Source organism: Phalacrocorax aristotelis, chromosome Z, assembly GCF_949628215.1.
Source record: "Phalacrocorax aristotelis chromosome Z, bGulAri2.1, whole genome shotgun sequence".
In the NCBI taxonomy this organism is placed as follows: Eukaryota; Metazoa; Chordata; class Aves; order Suliformes; family Phalacrocoracidae; genus Phalacrocorax; species Phalacrocorax aristotelis.
This window is the reverse complement of record NC_134311.1, coordinates 53681402-53696926: the sequence shown is the minus strand read 5'-3', so window position 1 is coordinate 53696926 and position 15525 is coordinate 53681402. Positions and strand designations below refer to the sequence as shown.

At 42.0% G+C, this 15525-nt stretch overlaps 1 protein-coding gene across 2 annotated transcripts in view; it reads left to right on the top strand.

The window, feature by feature from the left end:
• Window positions 1-9901, top strand: part of MRPS27 (mitochondrial ribosomal protein S27) — a 43524-nt gene extending 33623 nt beyond the window's left edge. For both annotated transcript variants that reach the window (XM_075079717.1, XM_075079716.1), the window contains exons 9-11: window positions 1685-1827; window positions 5163-5318; window positions 9477-9901. In XM_075079717.1, the coding sequence (XP_074935818.1) occupies window positions 1685-1827; window positions 5163-5318; window positions 9477-9716 (539 nt within the window). In that variant the 3' untranslated portion in view covers window positions 9717-9901. The remainder of the gene's footprint in view (window positions 1-1684; window positions 1828-5162; window positions 5319-9476) is intronic.
• The last annotated feature ends 5624 nt before the right edge of the window (window positions 9902-15525 follow it).

Genomic DNA, 15525 nt, shown 5'->3' with positions numbered 1-15525 from the left:
GAATCGTCACTGCTAATGATATGCTATATTATTAAAGAGCAGTTAGATCAGAGTATATCCAGAATTGGAGGGAAGGGGAATGGGGAGTGGGGTAATTAATTCTTGAATTTCCTCTAACCTTTAGAGGAACATAGTGCAGATGGGTTTTGTCCTTCTCTGCAAAATGATAATTTACTTGAAAGTAAGTAATTAATGAAAAACTTATGATTATGTAGTTGTTCCATCACTGCATTATATTTTGTTCCAGTATTTATTGAGGGTAATAAAAAGTGGAGTTGTCCTTAAACAGTGGCCTCAAAATAGATGTGTAGTGGCAGAGTTAGGATGCTTATTTGGAGTTATTATGACTGTAAGACAAAAAACTCATTTGCAATCAAAAAAGGGGGATAAATATAAAAATTAATTAGAAAGCAGGATTTTCCATAGAGCTGTAGTTTGTTATCCAGTGGAGATACTGATGCAAATAGGGACTTCACTGTCCAGCTGGTATTCAGTTTGGTGGTTTTATGTCATATAGATTGGTTGAGTAGTGGCTGTATTTCAAAAATGCACTTCACTGTTGTCTGAGAGCAGTAGTACTTGTTCCATGACATTGACATTCGGTAGATCAAAAGCTATTTGCTGTTATGTCACATATTCCGCAGTCTTGCCAACACTAATGGAACCAAGCTCTGAGAGAGTGAAAGATATTTACAGGCACAGAGTTGCCTCAAGCACCTCAGCTATTTTAATTTAGCCATGGTCCATAAGCTTTGTCTGTGCACTTATTACCTTGCTTTCTCTAAACTGTTCTTTTCCATGCGAGAGTAAGGTGTGTCTCTCAGGTTTGTGTCATTATAGCCAGAGTGCAAAGCGGATTGAGAGCTTGGATACAGCTCTCATAAGCTACACTGAAGTGGTATTATTTGTTACACTGACAATGACAAAATCAAAACCTTAGAGTTACAATCCTTGTAAATTAGTACTCACCAACTGCAAAGTGAAGTACATTTCCTCTATTATGTAGGAGTTAAATGTTCTCTAGTAATTATCATCAGAAGAAAAGCCACATTGCCAGCGGTGCTGCATGTCACAGGTCCTGCTAAAGTCAGTTGCACAGACCTTGTTGCACATAATGTCCTAAATCAAGAACCAGAATTTCGTTTTGGCAGGTCTCCCATATTTTCTCTCTGGAAGCTCCAGCAGAAATAGGGGTACTAAGCTGTATAGTTAGACAAGCATGTGCTTTAAAAACTGTACAGTCTGGCCATGACAAATGTGTGAGCAGACCCTAAAGGCTACAGAGGTGAGTCCAGAGCCTCAGTGCACACATGCTGAACAGTCAGTCTCTGAAGGCAAAGATGACATTTGTTTGAGATCTTCAGACATCCTGTTCAGAGCTGCTGTTAACTACTGCCAGAAAACCTGACCACTTTCCCTCTTTTCCAACTGGACAAAATTTCTAGGGGTGGGTGGGAGGAGGAATGGAGAGGGACATGTAATAGCTGAGAAGTTGGACAAAAAGGAGGCACCTTAATAAAATAAGGTAGTAGCAGTTCTGTCAGAGCAGCTTTGTAGAAGTGTGTGTTGCTTTTACCACAGAAGCCAAGACACATGTCACTTTTAAAAAACAGAGCCAACCTGTATGGATTCCATTAAGACTCAAGTGTTGATGTACTAATGCTGAAGTATTTTTTTATCACAGGGAAAGTGGAGTTGAATAAAGGGCTGAGAGCTGTATACAATCTCATGCCACTGATGTGGACACCTGGATACTTGAATAGAGCCTTGCAAGTGATGGAGAACGTGGCTTCATCATCAGGGGACAGCAAAATCTGCAAAGAAGCTGTAAGTATGGAGGCTATAACCTGAGCAGGGGGAATTTCACACAAGCCAAACTCCAGTAAAACCTGTGAATTCTGTACCTTGTTAATGAGGAGAGGCCCAGCAACAATTCAGAGGTCTTTGGAAGACAGGAGAAGTGATGCTTAGAACAGAACCCCTGCTTCATGTGATGAGCACTAGCTAATGTGATTAGCACGAGCTAACTAGTGATGGTGTCTACTGGCATGTTCTTGGGAATGAGGATCTGTTACTGCTACAATCATTTAAGTATGTTTCCTAAGCCTTCTGTTCTCCTGGGTCTGTGTCACAGGAAGCACATGTCTGCGGGGATGGGAAGACGCATTTGTTTCCCAAGCTTTTGAACTCACTCAGAAACAGAATTCTTAGCAGTGAGGGTAAAATATCACATCTTGTTCATCTCCTGGCAAATTCCATGTATTCTGTACCCTCTGAGATTATATTGTCCTGGGTGATACTGGTCCAAAAATGGTACAGCATGATTTCTAGAAGGATTATAGTGCCCTCAGTCAGGGAGGATGGATGGATTCAGTCCATTTGTGAGGTCAGCACTGACTAAGGAACTTGGGTCTTAGGAGTGCTGTGGGTCATCAGGCTGACCCTGGATCCAGACAGCTTAGGAGGAATGACTTAGGAAACCACCACTGCTTGGACTGGAGCACAGTAACAGCACTGAGGTCTCACCTCCTCTTCTTGATACTCTTTCCTGAAGGTGTCTCTGGTGATGCAGCTCTCCCTTTTGCTAGCATCACTACTAGGCTTGCAGTCTCTGCGTTTCCTTTGACAAACAAAGGCCAGGGCACTGGTCAGCAGGTTCTCCTATCTATTGCTCCATGCTTGGGAGCAGCTCTGTGCAATACCGGACAGTGCAAGGAAGGAAGTGTTACGTCTGCAGTTTCCACCATTTTGAATTACCTCTTCAGCTGTGTGGTTTTGTGGATTTCTTCCTTATTCTATGTCTGAAGAACTCAGCCTAATATGCTTGCAATTTTTTCTGCTTACAAACCCTAGACAAATAAGGAATTCCTCAGCTTCCTCTGGTTGTAGGTGAACATCCTAGTGTTGAAATAAGACTGCATCTGTCTGTGGTACAACAGGTCCATAGAAGATCCCATCCTTCTGTGTACTGATACTATAAAAATAGCAAAGTGTAGCAAAATCTAGTAATGCTTTCTTCGCAGAGACACTTTTTTACTCAGTAATGCAAGTGTCTCTGTAGAAACCTAATAGTAGAACTCAAAAAGCAATTTCCATGAGAGTCACACAGAAACTTCCCTGAAAAGATTCTTGGCCTCTCTTGGATTTTAAGTGGCAGTATATAAAAAACAGTGCAAGTCACATAAGTTTCACGAAGCTGAGGACCAAGGGTGTTCCTGGATGGTTTGTTATTATCAAAATAATTCTTCTCTAATGCACATTTGTGACCCCAGTGCAGAAAGGAAAGCAAGGAAAATATGTTGGTCCGTGTCTTTATCCAGTGTAATTATAGTGTATTGATTTTCATCATCTGGCTTTTTCTACCTAAATGGTCCTTAAGATTTTATTATTAAAATTCATACAGGATACTTTAAATTACTATTTCCAACTAAAATGCAGTGTTTCTAAGGGTGAATGACTAAGCACTGACTAGATTGATATTGGGGTCAGTCAGCTGCCACTGAATTCAGCAGCAGATATGATGGAAACAGCCTCACGTGCCATAAACTCTTTTTTCCTGTAGTATCCTGGGCCTCTCTTGGGCAGGACTGGGTTGACCGTTATGCAGTTCTCATAGATCTGTATCATAGCACTGAGAAGTACAGGCTGTTATAAATCATTGTCCTTGCATGCCTGCACAATCAGTTACTTAAGAAAGACATGGCCCTGTTTTTGTGAACCGGGTTCTTTTCCAAAATATTATTTTCTGGATGAATAAATGTAATGATCTAAAACGGAAGTTTTCAGATGAACTTCTTTAACTGTGCAGTTTTGGTGTAAACATTTTCAAGGGATTTGCCAGATCATATGTGTCACTTTTCTTCCAGGCTTTAAGCTTCCATTCATTTCTGATTAGAAGGGTGTCTCTTTTCTCTCTGCCATTACTATCTTAACAACATAATAGAAATACTGTTTTAGTATTGTGCTATATTGTTTAACTGTGAACAAGCAAGACAAGTTTTGGGTTTTTTTCAGTTGTCTGTCTCTAAATGAGTATGAATTTCCAAGCACATGGTTATTATTTCATTGCTTATTTAATCCTATTTCAGTACTGCTATTTTAAAGATTACATTTCAGTGTCAAGAATGTTATTTCAAATAAGCCTAATTTTTATTTCTGTAGCATTATATGCTTATGCTAGGAAAATGAAACAAGTATCAAGATCCCTTTTGCTTGGAGAAAGCATCAGATTCAAAGGTTACACAGAGTTATTTCATTCTAGTGATAAACATTCAGAATTAGAATTCATGGAAGGATAACAGCTCTTTGCATTTGTAAAAGCTGAACTTTTTGCAAGCAGCCTGTATCCAATAATTCCAGTTATGGAGATCATGTCATTGCCAAAACAGCAGCAGCATCCATATAGCAGTTCCTACTTTGGTATCAATAATACATACAGAAATAACTTACCAGGTCCCTTAGTGGAGCTAATGCATTCTTTTGATACAACTGATTAGGAGAGGGTGGTTCTCTTACTACCCTGGAAGACAAAAACATGAAGAGAACAGAGGTGTCACAGGTTAAAAATATACCTATACCAGTATGTTACATGCCTACATTTCTATTTTTCCTCTTAAATTATCAAACTAAGGACAGGAATGAATGTTCTTGTTGCTGAGCAGGTGATTTCCCTACTTCTTTTCACTGAAGAAGTAGTGAGGTGATCTACTACAGATTATATTGTTCAAACATTCCATAGTAATATCTTATTTAGATGTATCTTTGATTGTGTATCATGCTAGTGCTGTTATCACTGTGACTACCATTTAGCATTAGTATTTATGACCAGATACCAGGCCAAGAGGAGACATTTGCATTGTTGCATGACAGATGTGCATATACCAGTCAGCATCTGAGTCACAGAGAGTTTTACTGGTGACAGGGTGGTGGAGTTGGTCTTTACAGGGGTTTAATGTCCAACCTCAAAGGTCCCAAGTACAAAACAAAATTCTTCCAAAAATAAGTCCCGTTTCATTTTAGAATATGGTTTTCTTTTTATGATACACAGAAGTCATCTCAAAATACATGGTAACTCATGAAGTTGGTTGTAAATGTGACAGCAGTGTTATTCAGATTGTATTTCGAAACTGTTTATGCTAACAGTGACAAATGTGATTGTTCAGATTGATGCTCTGGAGACCATTTTGCAGTCTGTCCTTGAAGCAAAACCTGGCCCGGAATCAGCTGAAGAAGTCAAGGAATTAGAGCAAAAGTCACAGTGTGCAGACTCAGAAGAAACAGAGCAGTCTAAAGTACCTGGGTACTACAGCCGATTCAAGGTAAGAGAGTTCCATGTATCTAAATATTTTAAACCATAGTAGATCTCCATAATATATACTAGAAAATAGGTATGGTGGCTTATTATGGCTAGTAGACTGACACACCTTCAGTGCATTAGGGGTCCTACCTGGCATTTTTGAAACTGCTGTCACCTTACGTTTTCACTTCTTCAAGCAAGAAACAGCAGCCTACAAAGATATAAATGCTCAGGGCCCCTTGTCTTTTGTCTGTCTGCTGGGATTTTATCTTCACATTTCATACATCAAAATGATAAATTCAATCCTGTTCATGAAAGTGGTGTGTCATTAGAGATCCATTATCTGACCTTGTGTGGGCTTTTGGTCATTAAAATAAATTGTAATAGGCATGAGACCTCCCTGAATTTATCCATTTGTGTATGTTATGATTAAGTAGGAATGTTGCATCCTGTACTTTGAGTCAGGGAAATTAAGTAAGGCTATATTGCCTCCCTTTTATCTTTAGGTTGTCACGCTGATGATAGCAATATGAAACACAAACAGTTGTTCATTAGAGCATAGCTATATAATATGTGAATTTTATTTGATCATCTCAGAGCTATATAATGACCTCATTTTATTTTATCATCTCTCATTTGTGCTGTGCTAGAAATCAAATACCCCAGGTTGAAACTAGTCTGGCTCATAGTTCCAGGAGCAGTACTCTTTCTGTGGCCCATCAGTTTCCATTGCTGCTGTCAATCTTGGACAGTTGTTCTGGATACAGATCGTTGTTCTTCTAAAGAAATTTCAAAAGTTAAAAGACTAGTATCCTATGGTTTCACCTTACATACAAACACTTTTCCTTTCTTTAACTTTTATTTACATAAATTATTTGCCAGTAATCTTCTGATATTAAACTTGCTTTGTAGGCACTTAGAACTTTTTAATTAAAGTGTTTGGGAATCAGTGGTTACTCAGCATGTGATAATTAATGCCTGGATGAATTAGGGTGAATTAGGTAAACACAAGTGCCCTTTGAAGGAGGGAGTGAGACATTTTTATGAGTCTCTCATTGTCTGTTCTCCAGCTTTGAAGAAAATAATGCAGAGTGCTCAAAACAAGGCCTAAATGTCAAAATGAGGACAGACTAGTGCCAAGAGGGTAGTTTTCTTCTCACCTCAACCTTTCCACAAGTTCTGTAATTAACCCCAGTTCAGGCACTCCCTGGTGCAGCAGTAAAAGCCAACAAATTACAGTCCCAATGCTTAGCTCTGAGCTCTCACCAGAAAAGTCTGAATATAAGAAAGACATAGCCCTCGTGAAGTCTAGGCCTCCCACAGTAATTTGTATGTAAATAAGCCACAATTTCTGTTTGTCTGGATGGGAAAAGCAGCTCCCAAGTCAGAATGCCATTTCAGCTAAGCCTGAAATCGCTCTCAGACTCTTCTCTCAAATCCATCGGCCAGCACCAGCCAGTCTTTGCAGTTGAACCCCTGGACACCAATGGACATAATTCACAGGGCAGAGTAGTTCAGTAGAAATCCGTACAAGTCTGAGGGAGGGTGGCAGCCCTGAAGCAACCTGGTGATGTTGGCATTCACAACTGCTGTCCCAGCACAATCATCTGCCTCTCACGTGATGTAAAGGCAACACAGGATTTGCACTTCTGCTGCTGCAAACACTTCGGTTGCCCTTTGTCCAGCCCTGCATTAGCCGCACGTCCCAGTCTTTCTTCTTGACCTCAAAACTAATTGTTTCTGTCTCCTGCTTGCCCAGTTCCCTTTCACAAATGATACAGCTGGGTATGCAAGGAAAAGCATGTGGATTTGCTCCACACATACAGTTCCTGTCTTGAACTGTAGCTTGTTCTGTATGGCTTTCATACACATACTTGGACTCCATGTTTCATGCCAGCCTTCAGAACAGCCATTTGTGGAAGTGCCTGAAAAAGCCACGGCAGCCTAACAAAGATACGATGTATGACAGGCAGCATGTCCTTCACTTCCATTAAAAAAACAAGTAGGACTTGAGGGCATTTGGCTCTTTCCAGATAAAGCCTTTAGAGCTGTAATTTAGACTCTCTGTCTGACACTGTCATTCAGGTTGAATTACCTGTTTTCAGATCCCATATACTGAGGCTCACTACACAGTACAGTGTTCCTCAGGTAATCCTTCCATCTGTGTCAATGATCAGTGGGCAAGTGTTTCATCACACAAATGCTGGGAACACCCTGTCTAAAAACAGTACTCCTTCTCTAACTGTCTGCATGCAGAGCTCTGGAGACTGCTTATAAAAAATCAATGATTTAGCCACTTAAGGATGTGCCCATTTGGTACCTGCAGGACAGAGAGCCTGCTGGTTTCCTAGATTAGCTACACTAATGTATCAAAGCAGAGCAGGGAAGGTTCCAGGAGTTCAGTGGTACCAGTAATGGCTTAGAAGTCATGCTAGTTTCCAGTTTGTTGCCTTTCACTACTTCAGCTTCACACTGCTTGGGTTCAGTGCTTAAATCCCTCTTTTAGCACATCCTTGCTAGTGGTTAGTAGGGAGAGTCTGAAGGATCTAAACCATTTATGTTAAAACTGAATATCTAATTGGTAAACATAAGTATAGTTGTCAGGTTCCTTCCCCAGACCTAAGCTGTATTGTCTGTTCATGTTTCTCACTGATGCATTGTATACTTACTGGCATCTCAAACAAACTAGAGATGAATACACCTAAATATTACTGAGTTTGGTGTTAGTCCATTAGTTTCAAAGCCATGGGTTTTGTTTTCATTCTTTATCATAAAGATCAAAAAACAGGCAGAGCCAAATATCCAAGCCCCTCAGACCTGCATGCCTAGCATTTTAATGAGTCTTTAATCTGCTCTCTCTCCAGTTCAAACCTTCAAAGGTCATGACAAAGCCTGCAGTTGTGCTGGCTAAGGCAGAGAGAAGTGAAGGGGCCTCAGAGGAGACATGGTGGTTTCCTGCATAAGAACAAGGTAGACCCTGAAGGCAGGAGCTGAGGGGCAGAGCTTTTGCAGGTTATTTCCAGCAAGGGCTGGGGTAAGAGGAATGCTGTGGGCCAGCAGCATAGCACATAAGCTGCCAGTGATAACTGGAAGTGTGGATATCTGCCTGGCCCCAGAATTGCCATATTGTTTGGAGGTGAATGATCCCCACATCTTCTTTCCATCATCCTGCGAAACAATAGGCTTTATTCAGAGGGCCCAGGAAAGAACTGTGGATATACCTTTCTTTAGGACACATACTTCAAACATTTCTGCAAGTGCTGGGCTCAGTAAAACGTTTTATTTAAAAGAACAATCAGGCAAATGTGTTGCTGTCTCATGAGTGAGCATGGGGTAAAGAATCTGCCAGTGCCATGTCATCTTTCTCCCCCAGGAAACTCCTGATCGTATCTGCAGTATATCTGCACTTTTAGGGCAATTAATCAGATTGTTAGTGAGCCATCAGGCTAAAGGTTCCAGAAAGCTAGAAATAGTATTGCTGGATGATTCATCATCTTAAGTTAATTAACATTTTTATGCTGCATGAAATCTAGATAGGTAAAGCTCAGGAAAGAAACACTGCAGTCTTTTACTGAAGCTCTGTTCTTAGTGTCCATGTAGAGTATCCCTGAAGAAATGTCCCTTGCTTTAGCACTATTGAACAGTCTGTGTAAACATAATCGAGACTTAGGTCACACTAACTTGGGAAGAAAAATAATGGGAGTTACTTAGTATGCTGTTATCAAGAGAGCATTTAAAGTGATGTGCACGTGCTGAGAGGGATGCTAGTGCAGGCAGTGTGGAGCAAATCATTCAGTTGGTTTTGAGGTAAGACACAAACCCAAGGTGTTTAGATTATATTTATTGTAATTGACTGATCAGCTGATCTTTGTTAATGCCAGATAACTGAACTTGGAAAAATAAAGAGAATTTACATGGTTAATGAAAATGAAACTTGATTGTTTTAGTTTTATTTCTCAAAAACATTATTCTAGAGGTTAACATTTCAAGAAATGGTACCAGCTACCAGAGCTGAAACACTGTGCTGGGATAAAATAGTTACTTGCCCTGTGTAGCCCAGCTAATAGTTAGAATCAAACAGCAATGTGTTGGTTGTTACAGGAAGTATTTCATGGCTGATTATTTTGTGACTGACTGGCTCTCTCCTTCTCACTCTCCACCAAATCCCATTTTATGACAGGAGCTGTACTCTAAGCTGCATTCACTTGGCAAGGTTGAATCTGAAAGCCTGTTAACCCTGACCACCCAACTTGTCAAGGAAAAGCTGCCAGCATGTGAAGTGGAAGACATTGCAAAACATGAGCAGAAGCTAAAGGAATGGGAGCAAGAACAAGCACTTCTTACTGAGAGAGAAAGAGAATTGAGAGAAAAGGCTAAGCAGGAAATGGAAGCTAGGAAGCTAGCAAAAGCATCTGCTTAGTACTGGAACTCGGAGACTACCAGTGTGGTATGCATTCCTCTGTCGGTGAACTGAAGTGCTCACCATTATTAATATTTCACTTCAATCCTGCTGCGTGACTGTATGATGTGACTGCTATATGCAAATTAAACTTGTCCCATTTTGCCTGTTTCTGAAGTAAAGCATGTGTGGTTGATAAATTTTCATCCTGTATATGATATATTTTCCTCCTACCATCAGCTAGGCAGGGGGTGGGATGCAGACAACACAAAGAAACAAAGGCATAAAAAGTAGCTTGCCTGTGATGAAAGGTACACCGTGTAGAAGGAACAAAAGAAGAGGGAAGAATTTTAAACACAAGTTGTTTCAGTGTAGGGGTTTCTCACAGGAAAGAATGCCTTGGCTGCTCTGAACTTCAGAGACTAAGAGGATTAACATATATTGATTGCTTTTTTTTTCCCCCAACCCATTTGGAAAATTCAGGCTGCTATAAGTTGGAAGCTTAACTTTAGGCTGTTTTTAAAACTACATTTAAAGAGTTAGCACTTGTACAGGCACTCAGATGTGCCTTCCTTGTAAGTAAGTTAGAAAGAAATTTCTGACTTGACTAGTGCTGCTCTGCTCCATTTTTAAGGTCAGTAGAGAAAGATGCACAATCAATTCATCACACACTAAGGAGCCTCATCACGCAGTGCAGTTTCCTTTTATATTCTGGGTGCTCTTTCATGGAGGTTTTGACCTAATTCCCTTCTTGTCTCAGCTGTGTGCATGGTCCCATGCTCCATTTTTCAGATTGGTAAAACAATGTAGCTGTTCACACACAGCACTAGGAAATGGCAAGGGAGGAGAGGATCATAGTGCATTGGTTGTGGGACGCATCAGTATCCATCTCTGCCACTGAATCTCATCAGCTGCAGCCAGCAACTTTATGCAGCTCATGGCAGGGCAAGTTCCTTGAAAACAGGGAGGCCCTAGCAACAGCCCTGCTGTATTGCAGCTTGTTATGGCAACAACAGTGTTGTCTCACTGTGCTATCAGACCAGGGTCTGATCAGCATTTCCAGTTTTATCATGCACCTGTCTAGTCTTACAGTGATAAAACTCACATCACAAACTCGCTGTAAATCCATTGTGAGAACACACTGCAAATCTGTGAAGTGAACTTGTTTTCAGTGTAGGAAGGCATCTTACCCACATACACCAAATACCTCTCTTATTCCCAGCAAATGCACTCAGAGCCTGATTGCTCTTTCACATCCAAGAACTTGGCAGTGATGTCCTTCAGACCATCTTGTCAGCAAGTTCCATAGTTTTGCCCATACCACAGTAAGGCAGTACCTGTTTTCCAGGTAAGTTGGATGACTTTGTGGCTTGGCCTAACTAAACCAGCAGTAGTTCCTGGGCAACTTTTCTCAAGGCTCCTGAAGTTTTTTTTCCTCTTTCTTGGCCTAAATGCTTTTTGATTACTAGGAGAAGTTAGGGGGCCTTAAGGGAGAGCAGGAGGCTAAACACAGTCTCAACCATTTCCATAAAACTGGTGGCTTTAAAGAGGTCATCACTCCTAGTCCAGCCACAGGAGGACAGAGTGTCCCTGACCACATATTTCAGTTCTTCAGTAACATAACTATCATAACATGGGTTGTACCTCCAAAGGTTCATAATCACTTCTGCATCCTGATTCCTTTCTCAGCTTGTCTCTAGGGATGCCACCTCTCCCACCTGGTATCTTCTCTGTGCTACCACAGTTAAGATCCTCCTTACTCATACATAGCCTCTAGCCACTGCAGCTACTGATCCTGTTGCTGATGAGACACCGTTTGGCTAGGCCACGATGGGCACTGCCACATTTCCTCGTTTCTTGTGAGCATCTGTTTCTTGGCAGCACAAGGAGCCTGCTTCTGGGCCCCACCTCCACCCTTCCTCACTCTGCTCGGTAGATATGCCAGGCTGCTAACGCTAATTGAGCTCCAGCTGCCGAGCCCTGCTGTTTTCTCACAGAGCATGCTTCACTTCCCCCACAACTAACCCCCCTTTCTATTTATTTAGGCTTACACTATTACAGCAATAGGAGAAAAAAATCCTTCTCTAAGCTTTGAGTAGCCTGTTAATGAGTATTACAGGTTGCCTCCTTGTTTTACTCCAGGCACTGTGGGTTTGAATGCTCTGAGCCCATTACAAAGCCTAAACTTAAAAGAGTGTAGATACAACCTTCCTCTGCCTTTGCCCAAATCCCCTTCTGTATCCTTCTCTGCCCTCGGGAGAGGGGGGGTTTCCCCTGCCAAATGCTTTGCAGGCAGCAAAGCAGATTCCTGGGGCCAGATGAAGGATGCCAAACCCCAGATGGGCAGCAGAGGGTCCGGACCATTTGTGGCTTGATGTGCCAAAAGTTCTGCTAAGCCTTCATTCCCCTCCCCGCTTGGTATCACCCTGAATGAGAAGCTACTTGTGACATTTCTGCCGGGTGGGTCAACTGCACATCAGGGCCCCTCTTCCCTCCCCCTCATGCCTCAGTCAGATGTGCCTCCATGGTCCAGTAGCCTCCATCTTTCTTCTCCCCACCCTAGGTCTCACCGCTGTCTCACTCAGAAGGAACGAGCTTCTGCCAAACCAGTGTTTTCTCACCTAGCAAATGCTCACATTTCCTTCAAGCCTATCCGTACCCTCTTGAATTCTCCAGCAATCATCATCGCTGCTTCCCCTTTGATCCCCTTCAAGTTCCTCCTGTATATCATCTCACATTTATTTCTTCCCCTTCTCCAAGGAGGCTGGCCATGCCTCTTTGTCCCACATCCCCATCTCAGACAGCATCGTGCCCCCAGCCCTGCTCTCCTACCTGCTAGCTTTTAGCAAGGTCAACAGTGAGGCAGACAAATTGTGTGATGGGGTAATTCACAGACCAGTGCTGTTCAGGCATGTGCTCAGCCTCCTAAGGGGAGATGTGGATGGTAGCTGTGCACCACAAACACAGCGGCATGAAGAATCAACAGAGTATCAATTAACACAGCTTGACTTACTGGCTTTTCTCTTTTCCACTCTGGGAAAAGTAAGATAGGCTTGACTGTTTGCCCCCTTACATAAATCATGTTGCACACACAACCTGTTTTTCAGCTGCTTGCTGGATTACTCTTAAGAAGTTTGGAGAATGCTTCTAGCAACACCGAGGAGTCAAACTAGGCCCCAGGTAGTCAAAAGCCCTTCTGCGCAGATGCTCGTGGCTTTGTGTGCACTCCTGTGATAGCCATCACCCACTGTGATGCAGCTGGTCGCATCTAGAAGGGGGCCTGAAAAGCCATACAGCAGCTTTTGATCTGATGCTGCTTAAATGTAAGCTCTGATGCTAAGGGAGGAATGTGGATGTGTGTATATAGGCATATTAAAAAAAGAAAATAGTTTTGTACTCTACAAACACAAAAAGCTGCTGAGTTCATCCAGTCCTGTGCCCCTGTACTCATTCGATGCGAGCTCACAACCCAACAAGAGCTTCCGCACTAGGACACTCTCAGGCTTTTTGAAATGTTGCTGCTCCTTGCTGCACTGTTTCAAACAGCTGCATAGACCTTTTTGTATGTGAATGGGACTGGCAAAATATTTCCTGGAGGGAACAGAGCAAAAACTTTCTTGGTAGTAACACTATCTCCTTTTTTTTGAATCACCTTTCCTAGAAATGTTCCTTTACGTCCTGTTTTTGTTTGTGACTACAGCTGTGATTTGTATTAAAGCTATTGCGGTTTCTTCCTTGTCAGAATATTCCTAAAGCACAGGAGTGCATCTTCATGAAAATTTTTGAATAAATTCCCTACTCATTATCCTGGTGTCTGTATAGCTAAAGGCAGAGGAAAAACTCCCAGTGCTAGAAGCAATACATTTGCATGTGCTGTCGCTGAGCTGTGCATGCAAACAAGGTGACCTACAGCCTAAAAAATACCTGCCTGCCCTAATGCTTACAGTACAGCATTGCCAGACTTGCATGTTTGACGGTGTTAACAGCCCTCCCATGTTTGACCAGGTGTGGGAGAGACCCTTCTCTCAACAATACTAGCCAAAAGAAACAAACCAATACAAATGCAAAGCCTATTTGGTACGTTGGCATGAATTTGGCTGCTGTTAGGAGAAAAAAAAAACCAACAGTACTTTGAAGGTTAAAGCTCTTCCTTTTAATTCAAAAAGCAGCTTCCCAATTCAAATTCATGGCAGACACCAAATACGCTGCTGGTTAGGCAAGCAAGTATGTAACTCTTCCTTCCACAAGTGTCATTGTCAGAAGACGTCCAGCGAAGCACTAAAGGTCATTATCCATTATTCACAAGAGGAAAATTACATATTTATTCCCTTGCAGCTCAAATAAATGTTGCCTGAAGCCTTGCACAGATGGGCCCTATTTATGGTAACACCTGACCTTGCCAAGGTAAGGTTACTAGATGCTCTCAGACCTGGTCAGGCGCTGTGTTCTACACACAGTGCTGGTATCGAGCACCTTCCCACAGCATCAAGCACCTGCTCCCTCCCTCAGTGGCCTGCCCCCGCTGCTTGCCTGCCTGTCCCAGGGCTCTCTGGTCACCATAAAACAGTGGCACCAGGACGATGACCTACCCCAGCTGCACATGAAAGTTGGCTGGTGCAAGAGTGTTTCTGACCTGAACAGCTGTCACCGTGCCACTGAGAGAGGCCAAAGACAGCCTGCGGCACGGGTTAGCGAGTGTCCTCGCCTCCCCCACCTCCTTGAGATGCTGGAGTCATAGTTACAAAAGGGAATTGCGCACTTGATTTTGAGGGAAGCAAGATGTGGTCCACTGAACAGCACCCGATTCTGCAAGTACTGCTTCTAGTTTTGCTGGGGCTGTTTATGCAGAAACTACAACCAAACCTTGCAAAATGTATTTCTAGTGAGTATTTGAGCACATTTGTGGAAAGTAAAGTTAAATTTACCTTCCCAGAAATTTAATGATAGGAAATGTTGAGATGAGGACAAGGGTCTTCAATTGTAGAAGAGAACCTACCTGCTGACATAAGTGACAAACAACTTGAACTTGGGACAGTGACTCAAAATAAAACTGGAGAATGAAGTATAGGTCAAGAATTAGTGACAATATATTAACTCAAGTGTAAGTTAAGATACTAAATGTGATAGAAAAGTGTGCCATCTACTCTGGGTCAACCTTCCCATGGAAATATATATCCTTCTGTAGTCATAAAGTTGTCGCTGAACTCAGCTAGCAATTGCATAGTACTACTCTTGTTGCTGCTCTTAAACCTTTCTGATAAACTCAAGTCCACTCAAGCCATTCTGAATTGCAGGTGCCCCAGGCACAGAAATAGCATTAGAGCCCCGTTGACAAGCACATTAGATTATCAGGACAAAATTCAGCTTTCAAAATATCTTGTTTATTGCAAATCCTGACAATTCCTCCCTTAAATTAAATGGGAAAGAAACTTTCAAGCCTGGCCTAGTCCTTACACATGGTAACTGCTGCTATAATTACATCTTTGGAAACTGTAAACTCTTCCTGGAAATACTGATTTGCACTCTGAGGGGTTCATATTAAGTATTTGAGTGGCTCAGTGGTTTAGTTTACCTTCAACTCTTTTAAGCTAAGAAAGTGACACAGCTCGGCTGAGATAACATGAAGCTGGTAAAAGCTCAGTCAAAATTAATTTCTGGACCTTAACAGGTATACAGGGTGTAACCTCAGTGTATACAGACACTGTTATGTATACTTAGCTTTGTTTGTATTAGGACATAAGTTCCATCGATTTCACTTACTTTCTCTGCGTAATTCACAAGCACAGGTGATGGGTCAAGCTGCAGTATGATGTGTAAATCACGGCTTATG